The following is a 17564-nucleotide window of genomic DNA, read 5'->3' as shown; positions in this document are numbered from 1 at the left end:
ACAGCTGCTTTAGATATTTTCTGCGTTGCATGAACTAAACATGTTTTATGACAATTAGCGTTGTCTCTTCCCTCCAGTTCTGCACCGTGGTCAACGACAGCACCATGACGTGTCTGGCTCCTGGTCTGGTTTACAGTAAACCCAACCCACCAGAGGGGGCACTGCGGCCCGATGAGTTCGGCTTCATCTTTGACCAGGTAACACACACACACACACACACACACACACACACACACACACACAACAGTTTAACTATCAGCAGCTACAGTTTGGAGGATTTACATGGAGTCACATGACCGACAGCTTACAGCAGTGATTGGACAATTTCAATGATGTCATCCTGCATCATCACGTCCCCGTCACTTTTACTGTTCCAGACTGATTTTCTTACTGACCATCAGCTCAAAGCATTGATCTTAATGAGCTGCAGAATTACTTCAGAGTTAGTTCATTTTTCCTGGGTTTTGCCTCACAGGCTACACGCAGGCTGCAAACACTCCGCGGGGCTGAAAAGAATATTTCTTCATGTATACAAATATCAGTTTCTTTAACTTTCCTCTTTACTATAACTCTATTGTTGTTAAAAACAGAGAAACCAGTTTCATTGTTGATTATTTAAACTGAAGCAATCAGGTGAGCTGTGATACAGGTTATATGAATATTCTGGTCCCATCCAGGTTTCCTCTCTGCTGGTCCTGAACTCAACCCCCTTCACACACTACCCCAATCCAACCTTTGACCCCCTTGGGAACTCTGGGATCCTGGAGGTCAAACCGGGGTCACCCATCATCCTGAAGGTGAGAGAAAAGGAAGTTCTAAAGGAAGTTTAGAAGAAGAAGAAGAAGAGACACAGCATTTATACATTGTGTGTGTGTGTGTGTGTGTGTGTGTGTGTGTGTGTGTGTGTGTGTGTGTGTGTTCAGGGTAAGAATCTGATCCCTCCTGCCCCCGGTAACAACCGTCTGAACTACACGGTGCTGATTGGAGAGTCTCCCTGCCTGTTGACCGTGTCAGAGAACCAGCTGCTCTGCGATTCACCAGATCTCACCGGAGAACAGCGAGTCATGGTGAGTGACAGGAGCCTTAGCCCGCCTCTTCTTTTTTACCTGAACGTGATTGGTTCACACAAAGCAACATGCAACACTGAAAGAAACTCACTCAGAAGAGGAGGGATTTTCTTCATCAATGATTAATCTGTCGATCATTTTACAGCTGATTAATTAATGTTTGGATGAGAAAAGGGGGAGGAGGACAAAAAGGAAAAAAAGAGGAAGGAAAAGGGAGGAGGAGGAGGAGAGGAAGGAGAGTAAAAGAAGAGGAAGAAAGAAGGAAATGAAGGAGAAAAGAACAGGGAAGGAGAACAGAGGAGAAAGGACTAGACAGAAAGAGAAGGGCAGGAAATGAAAGGAGGAAGAAAAAGGAGAAAAAAGGAGAAATGAGAGAAAGAAAGTAAGAAAGAAAAAAGAGAATAAAAGGACAAAAGGACAAAGTGGAGAGAAGGAGGAGGACAAAGGAAAGGAGAGGAGGAAAGAGAAGCAAAAAAGGCAAGGAGGTGAAAGGAGTTCTGACAGGAGAGGAATAAAATGAAGGAAAGAAGAAGAGATGAGAGAGGAGGAGAGGAAAGGAAGAGGAGGAAGAAGGTGAGAGACAGAATTGGGGGGGCAAGAGGCTAATAGGACGAGGAAGGAGTGAGGAGGAGTAGAAGAAAAGAGAGAGAGGGGAAGAAGAGAGGAGAGAAGGAAATGAAGGAAAAAACTGAGAGGAGGAGGAGGAGAGGAAAGAAAAATGAGGAGGGGAAAAAGAGGGAGGAGGAGGAGGAGGAGGTCTTTATAAAGGTGAAAGTCATTAAGTGCAGCCGCAGGGAGTCATGGGTAATTGGTCTGATATCACACATCAGAGAGAGAGAGACACACACACACACACACACACACACACACACACACACACACACACAGGTGTTCAAAGTAAAGTCGGTATCAATGAACAGATTTTCCTACAAGACAAACTATTGATACATTATTAACACTAATGATTATTAATCGATACAGAATGATGTAAGAGCTTCCTCTGTTTCATCAGCTCGTCTTTTATTCATATGAACTGTTTTATAATCGATCTCAGAACCTGCAGACAGGAAACGCTTTAATAAAACATTCATACAACAAAGACAATTAATAATATAATATGAATGTAGGTGTGTGTGTCTCTGTTAGTGTGTAGATTCATGTGTGTGTGTATCCTCACAGTGTGTATGTGTCTAGATTTGGAAATTTCTTGGAAATATTTTCAAAATAAAACTAATTTTGGGGGAAAATATCAATACTATTATGTGGAAAATACACATTTTCTATACGGCCAAAAGTATATCGACACGTCTCTTTAAATACTTTGGTGTATCAATGTTATATATATTATTTTAGACCAATATTTCCGGTGTTTTTGGCTCGTGGACCCTGTAAAATGTTGAAATGTCCACTTGTGATTCCTCACAAGTGATAAGTGCTTTTTTATTCTGATAATTTATTCTTAGTCCAGTCCTTGCTCCTCCGTGACCGCTTAATTGACCCCCACTTTCATCGAGGCTGCTCCAGTCTCTTAAATGTGTCTCAGAGGATTTTGTCAACCTTAAGATTTTGAGTGGGTTGCACTGAGTTTTTGTTCAATCTGAGCCTCGTTGGACCCTGTTTATGTTTCAAGATTCACTTTGATGTGGAAGAAGTTGATTACCTCTGTTTCAGTTATTGTTCAAATGGATAAAATACTGTTTTTGTCAGCATTATCTTATGCAACACTGATTAAAAAAACTTGAGTTACAGTATTATATCATAGAATAAGCTGATGCTAATGAACAATTAGTATTATTTCTCAGCTCAGTGTTTCTCAGATCTGATTATATGCCCTTTTCTTACTTCTTTCAGGGTGATTAAGAATGTTCAGTGTGCTGTTGCTATTGTAAAAAAAAAAAAGAAAGTAAAAAAAAAAAGTGTGACACTGTTGTCTCTCTCCTCTAGATCCTGGTTGGTGGTCTGGAGTACTCCCCGGGTATGCTCCATATCTACTCTGACAGCGCCCTGACGCTTCCTGCCATCATCGGTATCGGAGCAGGCGGAGGTGTCCTGCTCATAGCGATCATCGCGGTACTGATCGCCTACAAGAGAAAGACTCGTGACGCGGACCGGACTCTGAAACGCCTCCAGTTGCAGATGGACAACTTGGAAAGCCGGGTGGCACTAGAGTGCAAGGAGGGTATGTTCTGTAGTAGGAGGATGTTGTGGTTGTACAGTATGCATCTTGGAGCGCAGAAAAACATCTAAAGGTTTTGGTTCAGTTTTGATCCTCTGGTTTGTTCAGTTTGCCTGATTTTTAAGTACAACTGCCTCTTGATTCCAAAGACTGCCAATATCTAAGCCAAGCTAAGCTAAGCTCAGTTTAGCATCCATGAATATGGCTGTGTAAGTAGAAAAAATATTAATATTCAAAAAACAAAACAGTTTTGAAAACGCTCTACAGTTCTAGGCACTACAGGTTAAAATAGAATTGAAAAAGTCACAGCCGATAAAGCAAAGATAAGAGATAAAGTTAGCAGACCAGCTCTTAATTAATCTGCTCATCACCTGGCTTCAAACATGTTCAAACTGTCATCTCCACATTGGTGGACATTAAAACAAAAAGGATTTCTGAGTTGTTTTGCTTTTTTCCATGAGGTGTTCCTGTTGGATGGCCGAGTTGTTCAAATGTTGGGTTTTTGTGGAGATAAATCAGTGAATCATCAGCGTAACAAGATAAATACAAGACATGATGCTAATAGATGATTTGGCAGAAACAACATGGGCCTAAAACTGAACCTTGAGGAACTCCTGAAACAATTTGTTGGTTTAAAAGTAACTTGACAAAAGAAATTGTAATTTTTCATTTTCATTTAAATTGTAGTAAGTAATTTAATTAGAAGAAACTCTGAATGTTTTGCTTGGTATAGTTGAAATATTTGTACAACCAAATCACAGACGTGCTGATATTCAGTACATCATCACTCCCTCTTGTGTGGTATTGCTTAAGTATATTCACCTCACAAAAAAAGTACTGCTGATGTTTAACACAACAAACTCCTTCTAACTGTGTTTTTGATTCCTCCACCCTGCAGCCTTTGCAGAGCTGCAGACAGACATCCAGGAACTGACCAACGACATGGATGGAGTGAAGATCCCCTTCCTAGAGTATCGGACTTACACCATGAGAGTCATGTTCCCAGGAATAGAGGAACACCCAGTCCTCAAGGAGCTTGACGTAAGTACAACACAACACAAACATCTCCTCATTACATCCATCTGCTGAACAAATACCAGGAACATTACAGACGCTCATCAGAAATATTCAGAGCTGCTTTAAAAATCAGTAACTTTCAGTGTGAAACAGAACAACTCTCCACAGTGTCTGGTGCGTCCCGGCCTCCATGCAGCTTTAATTAAGTGAACCCAGCAGGAAGCTCTGAGCCACTGAGCCTCTGTTCTCAGCATCCACAGCCATGAATTAGATTTTCTCAGATCCTAATGACTAGGTGTGGAAGTAGATTAGTCCCTGGGTGGAGGGATTTCCATGAATTTGATGAGAAATGGCAGAAAAAGTTTCTTTGTGTGAAGCTCAGTTCTCAGTGGACTGATGGGAGCTCCAGAGGTTTCTCTTGTTAATCCACTGAATCTTTTTTTATTATTATTTCCAAAAAATGTTTGATCCTTGTCCTCGTTTAGGTTTATTGAAGTCTGAATGAAAGTGAGAGTTGGGCAACATGACAATATCTGCAGTGAGATGGTTTAAATGTGATTGGGACATTTATAAATATAATATTTCTAATGCAACATGAAAAAATGTTAATGTTATTATTTCAGTCTCCAATGGCATTTCTTTGGCAGAATGATCGATAATCTGCTCTAACGTTTGAATTTAGCGACTTTTGGGGGTGTCGCTATGGATACAACTTGTTCCCCATTCTTTTTAGCCAATATTTATTCACATTTGAACAAAATGACACAATTAAATTATGCTGAATTCTTCATATGTCATCAGAGATAATAAGCTCCCCTGAAAGTGTAAATTAAATCTAAAAATATGTGTATCACCTCTGGGTGTGTTCAGATTTGATTCAGTTATGACTCTGACGAGGAAGATTTTACTGGTTTAACCTCAAACAGACATTTCTGTCTGGTTATTTCATCTCTGAACAATTTTTCAGATAATTTTCCATTAGATGTAATATATCTGTAATAATGAGTAATAATGAGGATTTTATGAGAAACTGAAGTCATTGTTGTAAAATGTAACTACTGAACGTTGAAATTAAACTAAACTTCCTTCAGTTTTCTGTTTTAATTTGAGAGGCCTAAACATACTTCGTTTTTTCAGACTTTCAGTCTTCATTTAGTTGTTTAGAAAATATTTAATAAAAAATATCTAGATTTTTCTAATTATTTATGTACTTTAACCCCCACATCTATTTAGCTTTTATATGCACCATATAAACATGTAATAACTGGTTTTATAACAGACTGTAATGTAGTTGTAAACAGTGTTTATTAATTTTCATTATTTGTTTCACATATTTTGTATTATTCCAGCTCTATTACTATATTTTCTTTGTTCATTATCTGTTTCTACAGCAGCCTCCACAGGAGGACTTAGAGCCGTTAACAAACACACACAACAAAATTTATAACTGCATTATAACTAGATCATCGTCTGTTATAACATGTTGTTACTGCTGATAGATATGAAACTGGCAGCAGTAAAGTGTCACGTTTTATTCATTTATTTTAACATTATGTTTTCAGTAGTGCTTAAATTTTATTATTAGATGTTTAGGAACATAAACTATGTGTATATACAGTATATGTATATCAAAATATAGATTTGTGGAATCTACATATATTAGAATAATTTAAGAAATATACCATGAAAAAGAATTCTTAGTGGAAATTTCTCATGATTGTGTTTTCATCTGTTAGTTTCCAGTGTTAATTGAATGAATCTGAGTCAAAGACAAACTGATGTTGCACTAACCGGCTTCATTAAAAAATATGTGAGTTTCACAGTTAAAACTCGTCCATAGGAGAAAAGTTCCTGATGCTGCTGTTTTATTATTGTTCACAGGACCAGAACCTGAATCTCCTTCAATCTGGTCCCTTGTACACAGTCAGGTTCCATCAGGTCTTCGGTACTATAAGTAAAATATATGTGTGTGTGTGTGTGTGTGTGTGTGTGTGTGTGTGTGTGTGTGTGTGTGTGTGTGTGTTTCAGTCTCCAGCTAACGTGGAGAAAGCTCTGCGTCTCTTCAGTCAGCTGCTGAACAACAAGATGTTCCTTCTGACCTTCATCCACACTCTGGAGGCTCAGAGGTCGTTCTCCATGAGGGACAGAGGGAACGTTGCCTCGCTGCTGATGGCCGCTCTGCAGGTACCTGAGGCTGCTAGCCATGGCTGCAAAGCCCATTAATACTTGGATAATCATTAATCTAATTAACAGATGTTATTCGATGATCTGTGGCTGTTGACAATCGGTATTAGCTGGATTAGTAGATGATGTATCTGTTAATATTATAAATTTCTCTGAGGCATTGATTTGTTAATTTGTGCTAATATCTGTAAATAATTATGTTTTTATAACTGTTAAAAATTGTCAATAACTCTTTATTAGATGTTAGTAAATGTGTTATAGTCATAAATCTCTTAACTGGTTAATGGACATTTTGTAAGAGTTACTATACATTTATAACTAGTTAATAGAAGTTTAGTAGCCACTGATATATCAATATATGTACTTATAACCCTTTTAACAGATGTTGTTTTTCTGTTAAAACTTGTCAATAATTGGTTAGTAGATATTTTGTAGCTGTTAATAACAGAATAATAGTTTGATTTATGTTTTTGTAGCTGTTCCTGTTAATAACTGTTTAATAGACGTTAAGTAGCTGTTGATACCTGTTGATAACTGGTTACCAGCAGATAAACAGGTCCTGCCTGTGTCTCTTCAGGGTCGTATGGAATATGCCACAGTGGTGTTAAAACAGCTGCTCGCCGACCTGATCGAGAAGAACCTGGAGAACAGGAACCATCCCAAACTGCTGCTGAGGAGGTCAGTGCTCCAGCTCCAGCTCCAGTCTGTAAACATCAACTCAAACCAGCAGTTCAGTTAATAACAGACAAACTGCTGCAGCAACTGATGCTTTATGGCATTATAATCCAATAATATAATCTACATTATTCTAATGTGGGCCCTTCTGCATAATGAGAACTTTATCTGTTGGTACTTTCAGTGTATCTTGTTGCCAATACATTTACTTCAGTAAGATTCTGAATGCAGTACTTGAACTTGTAGTGACGGTACTTTTACTTGAGATCTCTGTACTTCTTCCTCTGCTGCTGTTGTATCAATGGAAACATATTGACCTTTGTGAATAAAATATCTTGGATTGTGGTTCAAACAGCTGAGCTGACCTTTGACCTCTGTGTATTCAGGACGGAGTCTGTGGCTGAGAAGATGCTGACGAACTGGTTCACCTTCCTGCTGCATCGATTCCTCAAGGTGACCTAGCACATCCGTCCTCATTCCTTCAACTCTTCCCTCCCCTCCTTTCCTTCTCCTCTTGCTCTTACTCACTCCTTGTTCTCCTCCCTCCTCCTTTCCTTGCTCCCTTCCCTTCTTCCTCCTTCCTGTCCCTAATGGACCTCGTTAAGCTCTGCCTCTCCAGTCTGACCGTGACCAATCAGATCAGAGCTGCAGTTGATTTATTCATAGAAATGATGGGGATTGATGAAATCCTGCTGCTGATGAGTTTTCAGGATTAAAGTGTGTTAATGAAGGTCTGTCTGTCTGTCTGTCTGTCTGTCTGTCTGTCTGTCTGTCTGTCTGTCTGTCTGTCTGTCTGTCTGTCTGTCTGTCTGTCTGTCTGTCTGTCTGTCTGTCTGTCAGGAGTGTGCCGGTGAGCCCCTCTTTATGCTCTACTGCGCCATCAAGCAGCAGATGGAGAAAGGACCGATCGACGCCATCACAGGAGAAGCTCGCTACTCTCTGAGCGAAGACAAGCTCATCAGACAGCAGATCGACTACAAGCAGCTGGTAACACACACACTCACTGTGACACTAATAGTACACTGATAGTTTCAGCTCTTAATGATGGCAGAAAACAGATCTCAGATTTTAGTGTGTGGCTCCACAGTTAAAAGGTTATTTCTGATGGCGAAGCACAGTCAAGATCCATGGGCTCTTCAGGGGCCCCCAGACAGACAACGTGTAGGAACACAATGATATTAAATCATGATATTATTAAGTCATTATATGATACTATATTTTCATGCCTTACAAGATGCTACAGCAGAGTAAAAAACAGAAAGTAGGATGTGCTCTGTGTGTGTGCTCTCTATGTATGTGTGTGTGTGTGTGTGTGTGTGTGTGTGTGTGTACACGTGCAAGCATGTGTGCGTGCGCGTGGTGGTTAAAAATATCCAATTTAACAGCCGGTTGATAACGATATTTTCCTCTCTGTGGCGACAATGTGGCAAAAACACACACACACAAACACACATATAATAAAGTTTGGCTCAAACAGATGACTCTATCCTCCCACTCTCTCCCCCTCCCTCTCTCTCAGACTCTGATGTGCATCCCTCCGGAGGGCGAGGCGGGAACAGAGGTGCCGGTGAAGGTGTTGAACTGTGACACGGTGACACAGGTCAAAGACAAATTGCTGGACGCCGTCTACAAAGGAATCCCGTTCTCACAGAGACCGCAGGCCGACGACATGGACCTCGGTAACTGGTCACATCACAGACACATCACTTAATCTTAAACATTATTATGTAATATATAATTATATTACTGATGCTAATCATTGGCATATCCCACACTCTGATAAACTAAAAGAAATTCCACTTGTCATTCACTAAATGGAAGATGATTCATAAAAATCAACAGTGACATTATGTAAATAACTTTAAAGGGGATTTAAAGGGTTAAAATCCTGAAAATGAAAATCGTTCTGATCAGGACTGATGTTGGTTAAAAAAATTAACTCTGTGAAAGTGGAAAATAATTTTTGTCCTCTAAGGACCTCAGAGTCATTTTGCATTAACTGTAACTTGAATTTAGATTAATGTAAATTTAATTTAACCTCAACAATAAGAAAGGAGAAGAAGCCTAGTTTACCTGGACAGACCATTTCACAGCTCATTCATGCTTCTTTCTGGCTGCTGATTGGCTGACTGAATGTCTGTTCCCCCTCTCACAAATATATAGTTTAATTTTTTTTAAAGGCTCAGTAAGCTTATAGATACATAGTATATACTATAGATGTACTGTACATAATGTCTTATTGGCTCAGAGGAATAACAGGGATAATATATCAGGCTCATATACACACACAGTACTGGTTAGTGATAATTAGACTAGTTATAAAGTTTAAAACTAGTTATAAAAGGTTATTGTAAACTGGCTGGTACTGTGACCTAGTTTATACATGGACCTTAAAATATTTATTTTTTAATAGGTTAATCCATCCATTTATTCATCCGTCCATTTCTGGATGCTTATCGAGGTCGTGTTTAATGATTAATTAGATTACAAGGGATTATGGGTATATACAGTTTGGACATAATAACAAAATGTGATACAAATATATATGTAAACAAATTAGTGAACTTGGTAAATAATTCTAGTCCCAACCAACACAAATGGTTTTTACTGGGATCTTTCTGTGATCATCACACTGGTACATTTCACTCTATGTGAGAGGATAAGTGTTATAATGAAGTGATAGTGTCTTAACCTGGTCAATACTGCAGAAACCCTCTATAGACTGTTGAATCTCAGCAGACCTGTTCTTCCATGATCTTTAACTGTAAAATATCCACTCATCAGCAAATGAATCTGTTCAGTCCACACTGACCTTTGACCTCCAGTGTGGTGTCTTTGTTCTCAGCAACTCTCATGTCAGAAAAATCTGAAACACTGTCAAACACCCAGAGTTTCTCTTCTGTGATGGTGTAAAACTGAGGAGTGACAACAAATCACTGTGTGTTTGCGTATTTATGTGTAACTGTGTGTGTGTGTGTGTGTGTGTGTGTGTGTGTGTGTGTGTGTGTGTGTGTGTGTGTGTGTGTCTGTGTGTGTGTCTGTGTGTGTGTCTGTGTGTGTGTGTGTGTGTGTGTGTTGTCAGAGTGGCGTCAGGGTCGACTGACCAGGATCATCCTGCAGGACGAAGATGTGACAACAAAGATAGAGAGTGACTGGAAGAGACTGAACACACTGGCACACTACCAGGTACACACACACACACACACACACACACACCCTGTATTTGTTACTTTCACCATGGCAAGTCTGATTTTGGTTTCGCTGTGAGCTAAGAAAGAGAATAAAGTGAACACGTCCACAAAAAGGTTGAAAGTTTAGAAAATATAAATGATGGTTTTAGGATTTTTAACATTAGAGAATAAATGTCTGAAATAATCGCTTCACATTTATAAATAAATGTTTTTAATTTTTCCTGTTATTTAACTTCATGGGATAAAAAAATAACAGAGCATGAATGTTTGGAGAAATACTCATTTCAGTGTGTTTGCTGCAGAGACTGGATTCAATTCTTTTATCAGAGGCGTCCAGATGTTCACACACAGCTGTATACACCACTTGACTTTGCTACTTCCTGAACCTCCTGAACTGAAAAGAGCAGAATCTGAATCTTTCACTCCAGGACTCATTGGTCCAGTTTTTATCATACATAAACATCAGGACAGTTTTTGTTTCTGAAATACTATTGATTTTTATTTTGTGTAAAAATTTAAATCTTAGAAGGGAAAATCAACTTTATCCTGAATTACATCAAAAGTCAACCAAGTGCTGTGTCAGTGTGTCTTAACTCCTGTGAGTCGGTGTGTTGTACTGCAGCTCCAGACACAGACTGAAGAGCGTGGTCGCTCTCTGAATGCAGACCAGAGGAGGATTGCCCAGCCTCAGTCTCAAAGTTCTGCTCCTTTATCAGTTCCCACAGTGACACATGTGGAGTGCATCCAGATCGTGGACGGGATAAGAATCGACCGAGTTTGCTGACTGAATGGATAATTAGTCAGCTGATTGATGGAGCGATTGGCTGATTGATTGATGTGTTTCTCTGTGTTGCTAGGTAACAGATGGCTCTCTGGTGGCGCTGGTCCAGAAGCAGGTTTCTGCCTACAACATTGCCAACTCCTTCACCTTCACCAGATCACTGAGCAGATACGGTACAACGCACACACATTCACTCCCTCAACCACACACACACACACACACACACACACACACACACACACATTACCTTATCACTAACCAGAGCAGGTAACTCATTGCTCTCTTGTGTCTTCAGAGTCATTACTCCGAACGTCCAGCAGTCCTGACAGTCTGAGATCCAGAGCTCCGATGATCACCCCGGACCAGGAGACAGGTACTGCAGCAGCAGCAGCAGTAGTAGTTGTAGTAGAGGTGTAGTGGTGTGTGCACACAGACATTCAGTTTATATCTACCTCTGTGGACAGAGGGATTTTGTGTATACTGAACCTACCAAATATGAACCACATATCTATGTCTATGTCTATGAAGCTGTGGCCCTTCGTAGCCTCTGTAGCCAAAATGAGACAGTCTGGTCTATGGAGGATTTTCGCTGTGCATCACCAGCTGTGCCCACTCTTTCCATTGAATTGGGTCACAGCTATACAGTCCTTTTGTAAAAGTGTTGGGCTTTAAAAGTAAAGAGAGGATATTTTAAAAAATAAAACCCTGAATAGTTTTTATTTCTCAGTGAACTTCATCCAAAGAGCAGTAAAGAGTAAAAACCTGAATCAACCCCTCCCACCCCTCTTGTGCCTGCACCAGTTCTCCTCTGTACCCGGGCTCACTGTTGGTAGGATTGAGCAGAAGTGGTGGACACTAAGTACTTTTACTCGAGTACTGCCACTTTCTACTTCTGTTCCATTTCATTTATCTCAAAGCTTTTGTTACTAAGTTACTTAACATATGAAGATTTTTCATAAAAACATATGAAGAGCTTATAAAATATGATGCTTTGTTATGAACTAAATGACAAAACAGTAAATACAACTGGAGCTGAAACCATGGATTGATTGGTTCACTGACAGTAAAACTAACTAGCAACTACTGTGATCATTGTTTTTTATTTTTGTCATTTTAATGTAAAGCATGAAAAACATTTCATCAAATGATTAGGAAAATATCACCAGATTAATCCGAAATGAAAATTTTCATTAGCTGCAGCCTTGCATAAAAGAGTTAAAACTAACTCCACCTCAACCAACTCCAGCAGGAAAACGCTGCTCACATATTAATGCATCATGCATCCTTTTACTTTTTATACTTAAGTTCATTATGTTGATTATATTTACACACTTTCACTTAAGTAACATTTTCAAAGCAGGACTTTAACTTTTTTTTTTTTTTAACAGAGTATTAATTCTTTTACATTGGTAAAGGGTCTGAACACTTCCTCCACCTCTGTTCCTAGTCCACTGTGTGGACTCAAGTTTTCATGTATGTGTGTTTTTGTGTTTTCAGGAACTAAACTGTGGCACCTGGTGAAGAATCATGAGCACAGCGACCAGAGAGAAGGAGACAGAGGCAGCAAGATGGTTTCTGAAATCTACCTGACCAGACTGCTGGCTACCAAGGTAACACACACAGAAACACAAACTAACGCTGCAAAAATCTTTTCATTTTATCAGTTTCACAAGCACAAATTTGTCATTTATTTTGTAATTAGTATATTTATTTAAATTTATTGAAATCATTGCCGTTTAAATATTTAACACTATGTCTTGCTCCTCTCACCACCAGGGGACACTGCAGAAGTTTGTGGATGACCTGTTCGAGACGGTGTTTAGCACCGCCCACCGCGGCTCTGCGCTCCCATTGGCTATCAAGTACATGTTCGACTTCTTAGACGAGCAGGCCGACAAACGACAGATCAGCGACCCGGACGTCCGACACACCTGGAAGAGCAACTGGTGAGAGAAAACCAAACGACAGCAAAGACTTAAGTCAAAAGAGTGGCTCAGAGAGAGGCTTTAATGTAATCTAATCTGATGTTTACTGTGTGTGTGTGTGTGTGTGTGTGTGCGCGCAGCCTTCCTCTTAGGTTCTGGGTCAACGTCATTAAAAATCCTCAGTTTGTGTTCGACATCCATAAGAGCAGCATCACCGACGCCTGTCTGTCGGTCGTCGCTCAGACCTTCATGGACTCTTGCTCGACGTCCGAACACCGACTCGGCAAAGACTCGCCATCCAACAAGCTGCTCTACGCTAAAGACATCCCAAACTACAAGAGCTGGGTGGAAAGGTAGCTAACATGCTGACCAGCTAATCCAACGCTAAATTGAGGAATCTGTCTGTATTAAGATTTTCTTGACAACCACTCGTCCAGATAAATGATCTAAAATCTGTTAAGATAAAAGTAAATCAAGTTATCAGAGAGGCTCTTTGGTGTTACAAATAAACCCTAACAAAATCAGAGGAGGCAAGACAATTACTTTATTCAAATGTTTGTATACCGCTATGTAATATGACATTTATCTTATTAATTAGTGTTGACGACTTATAAGGCAATTGCCTGTTAAAAAAATTACACAATTAGTATCAGAGACTTAGGTAATTATCTGGATAAATTAACCGTAAAACAACACATTAACTTGTTGATACAGTTATTAAAGTGTGAAGTTATACACAACTGTGTGTGTGTGTGTGTGTGTGTGTGTGTCTCCGTCTCCCACAGGTATTACAGGGATATTGCGAAGATGCCCAGCATCAGCGATCAGGACATGGACGCTTATCTGGTCGAGCAGTCCCGTCTCCATGGCAATGAGTTCAACACACTGAGTGCGCTCAGTGAGCTCTACTTCTACATCAACAAGTACAAGGAAGAGGTGAGCAGGGCTGGTTTTCATCTTTGATATTGGTACATTTTAGACAGCCGATGTGTCTCAGGTATCCAGGTGTGTTTCACCTGTCGCCCATGACTAAATGACCACAGCAAAATGCCTGCAGTCAGCACAGAGGGAAACCACAACATAGACGTTATTCAAAAAAATGTGTATTGATAGCAATTACATCAGTTCATCTGAGATGATTAAAATAGATTTACTGCCAACAGTAGGTTGGAGCGAGATATTTCTTCCCCCTCATGTTCCTGAGGGGAACAGGAATGTTTGCGCCAAACATCATGGCAGTCCATCCAAAAGCTACTAAGATGTTCATTCAGCCATGCAGTTGTTGTTGCTTATCTGGGTCCAGATCATAGTGGCAGCAGGCTAAGCAAAATAGCCCATATGTTCCAGCTACGTCCTTCAGTTTTTCCTGGGGGATCCTAACGCATTCGTAGGCCAGATGAGATATATAATCCCTCCAGTGTTTTCTGAGTCTGCCCCTGGGTCTCCTATCAGTTGGACAGGCAAGTCCAACTGATAGGAGACCCACGGGCAGGCTCAGACCTCTACAGGGAGACGTCCAGGAGGCATCCTGATCATCGGTTGTACTTCAGGTTCCTACTGGATGTCTGAGTTCCTTACCCTATTTTTAAGAGTAAGCCCAGACACCCTGCAAAGGAAACTCATTTCAGATGCCTGTATAAGCAATCTCATTGTCACTACAGAGAGCTCATCACCATAGGTGAGAGTTGTAACATGCGAAAGTTTTGCCTTCAATCTGATGTTGAACTTACACCAAGTGTTCATCAATCTTGTTATTTTCTTTGTAGGTACTGGTATAATTTCTTATGTCTTTCTCTGCAGATCCTGACAGCATTGGACCGGGATGGTTATTGTCGCAAACACAAATTGAGGCACAAACTGGAGCAAGCCATCAACCTGATGTCTGGGAGCAGCTGAGAGGAGGGGAAGGACGTATGGACTGATGGAACGATGGACTGATGGATCGTTGGGGGGATGGGGAGTAAGAATTGGGGAGGGGGAAGTGAGGGCATTTTGTTTTTCTGAACTGTTTGAACAGTCAGCTGATCTGCTCCGTGTTGGACCGAACTGACCGCCACAGCTCCGGCCCTTAAGCAATCAATCCATCAGTAATTTATTTGTCATTTGATAGATTGATTGATTTGAAGACTGACTAACTGGCTGGCTGGGACCCCAACTACCTCCGTTCGGTGGGTTTTGGGGCAGAAAATCAGTTTCCAAACCGATTTGGATACATTTACAACATGACTTCAATGTGGAATGAAGTCATTTTGGGGCAAAAAACAAACCTAGATGCATCTGACGGTTTGGATTTGGATTTAAATTTACTGCAGGTGTAAGCAGGGATCAAAGTGAGGGGGCGCTGCTGTGGAAAAAACCTGGACACTAGGCTGAAGACTGAGTCAGGTTTCACCAAACAAGGGATACGATGTTAGGACTAATAGACCTGACTTCAGGATACCCGGCCTGGTTTGGAGCTGTCTGGATGCAAGGTTGAACAGCAAAAGGTCAAGTCAAGTTTTCATCAAAACTACGAACTTCAACCTTAAAATACTTGGTCTGGTCTGCAAAAGTAAGAAACTAAGCTAATGATCAGAAAGTCACAACAGACTTGACCTTACTTTAAAGACCTCATCGTAGGCCTGACGAATGTAAAGCCTTACTGCAGAAGTTTGAGGCCTCTTACTGATGTCGTTACCTTGGACTCTTTGTCCTCACCTTGAAATCTGTAGCCTTGTCTGGAACAATCCGGATTCACTGTAAGGGGATCAAGTCAAGCTTTAAGGAAGGAACCGTCAAAGTCAAGTTGTCATTTGGAAAATCTGACCCAACCTTGAACTTGTTTGCGAAGGATTCAAAAGGTTGTCTCAAGCTTTAATGAAGGAGAAGGAAGCAAATAGACTGATGTTCCAAAAACTGATGACCTTTAAATCACTGCTTAGTCTCAAAAAAATGTGGAATCCCGGTGGAAAACAACAGGAATTCATCTTTGGAGATAAGGAAATAAGGACTCTATGAGCCGAGACAATTTGACTTGACCTTGGACTGTTCTGCCAAGTCCGTCAGGATCTAGAAGTTTCTAAGTTGCTGTTTTAAATAACCACTCAATGTTTTTTCTCTGGACAATCACTCTGTACCACAGCACACTGAGCCCAATGCCTACCGACCGACCAGTACCTGTGTCCATTAACCCGTCCTTTCCTCCCACCATCTTGTTTTCTTTTCCTTCCATCCTCAAAACTCGAGAATTTCACCTTCTACTCTTCCTTGACCTGTTTCTTCATTTCCTCTCCTTCTCTATTCTCCCTTTTTTTCCTTGTTTACTTTTCACCCCATTTTTTATTTCTCCTCCCCCTCAACCCTGCCCCTTCATTGGTCAGTCATGCTGGCCTCTGGTCATTCTATTGGCCAGGAAGACTCTTTAGTAATGTACTGCCCGACCAATCAAGACTGTGGATTTCACCAGAATTATGAAGAATTAAGTAGAATTGAATAGAAACAAATACAGAGTTACGTTTTGAATACATTCCAGCACAGACACACAGGCAAGGTCTGTAAATAAGCAGGTTGATTTCGAAAGCAAAGAACTTCAGAAAGTAAACCGATCTGCATTTTTCAGGACCAGAACAACCTGGAAAACGGGGTTCTGGATTCAGCACCAGTCGGTGAATTTTGACACGGGTTGGTTGCAGATCGCATTATCGTCGGACCTTGCACATACACCCACATACAGCCATGCTTTACAGCGCCATGCTAACCGTGCCCAGGGGGAAATACTGTGCAGAGCTACAAGCCCAGTGCCATGTAAAGACCGGACCGGATCATGTCAGAACTGGACCGGACTTGGACCAAACCGGATAAAAAACAACCCAAGATGGAGTTTTAACCGGACCGGACTTAAGAACTCTTAAGACTTGTGGCCATAATTGTAAACAACAAAAAAAGAAAGATAATAATAATAATGATGATAAAGTATAAAAGCTAAAAAAGAATACAAAAAGAAAGGAAAAAAAGAAATATTGAAATGTTAACATGTAATAAGAACTTTGTGGATGTGACAGTATGGATTTTACGGAGCGGAACTTGTATAAAGCTGAACGTTATGCTACATCAGAGTCTGGAGAAAGAGAGAGAGCCAGGAGACGGAGCGATGGATCAGGCCAAGACCAAATCAAACCCATCCTCACACCGTCACACCAGACTGGACGAAACCAGATCCAACTGGATTTATCCGGACTGAACAAGTGTGTTCTGTTTGAAAACTGAAGAAACTGAACCTAAATCTCGGCTCTGTATGTCGAAAGAAGAAAAACTAACTGGACGCTTTTGGTACTTTTTTTTCGCCAAAGTGAGTGTTTGAACAGAACAGTGTCTTGTGCGACGGAGGGTCGGCCTGGAGGTTTGGGCGGTGCTTGGAGGGGTTAAATTGTTGCATGTTTGCTTCGGATGGCATCTTTGTTTTGATGAGCTCTTGATGCGCTCTTGTACATCCTAAAGATGAATGAGGGCACTTTCACACTGCCGGCTCAGTCTCAGTTATACAACTTCAAAATGTGAGAATATTATCAG

At 40.6% G+C, this 17564-nt stretch overlaps 1 protein-coding gene across 1 annotated transcript in view; it reads left to right on the top strand.

Moving 5' to 3' along the window:
* Positions 1 to 14912, top strand: part of plxna3 (plexin A3) — an 88203-nt gene extending 73291 nt beyond the window's left edge. Inside the window, exons 21-38 of the mRNA XM_022763904.1 lie at positions 78 to 197; positions 678 to 797; positions 924 to 1067; positions 3012 to 3246; positions 4142 to 4284; positions 6289 to 6444; positions 7022 to 7122; positions 7506 to 7572; positions 7960 to 8106; positions 8639 to 8798; positions 10202 to 10305; positions 11168 to 11264; positions 11387 to 11464; positions 12589 to 12701; positions 12868 to 13037; positions 13157 to 13369; positions 13802 to 13952; positions 14817 to 14912. Of these exons, the coding sequence (XP_022619625.1) occupies positions 78 to 197; positions 678 to 797; positions 924 to 1067; positions 3012 to 3246; positions 4142 to 4284; positions 6289 to 6444; positions 7022 to 7122; positions 7506 to 7572; positions 7960 to 8106; positions 8639 to 8798; positions 10202 to 10305; positions 11168 to 11264; positions 11387 to 11464; positions 12589 to 12701; positions 12868 to 13037; positions 13157 to 13369; positions 13802 to 13952; positions 14817 to 14912 (2415 nt within the window). The remainder of the gene's footprint in view (positions 1 to 77; positions 198 to 677; positions 798 to 923; positions 1068 to 3011; positions 3247 to 4141; positions 4285 to 6288; positions 6445 to 7021; positions 7123 to 7505; positions 7573 to 7959; positions 8107 to 8638; positions 8799 to 10201; positions 10306 to 11167; positions 11265 to 11386; positions 11465 to 12588; positions 12702 to 12867; positions 13038 to 13156; positions 13370 to 13801; positions 13953 to 14816) is intronic.
* Positions 14913 to 17564: the final 2652 nt, after the last annotated feature.

This window comes from Seriola dumerili, unplaced genomic scaffold (genome assembly GCF_002260705.1).
Source record: "Seriola dumerili isolate Sdu_G_001 unplaced genomic scaffold, Sdu_1.0 BDQW01000493.1, whole genome shotgun sequence".
Classification (NCBI taxonomy): Eukaryota; Metazoa; Chordata; class Actinopteri; order Carangiformes; family Carangidae; genus Seriola; species Seriola dumerili.
Note: the sequence above shows the minus strand (reverse complement) of the source record. Positions and strands in the feature narration are given on the sequence as shown.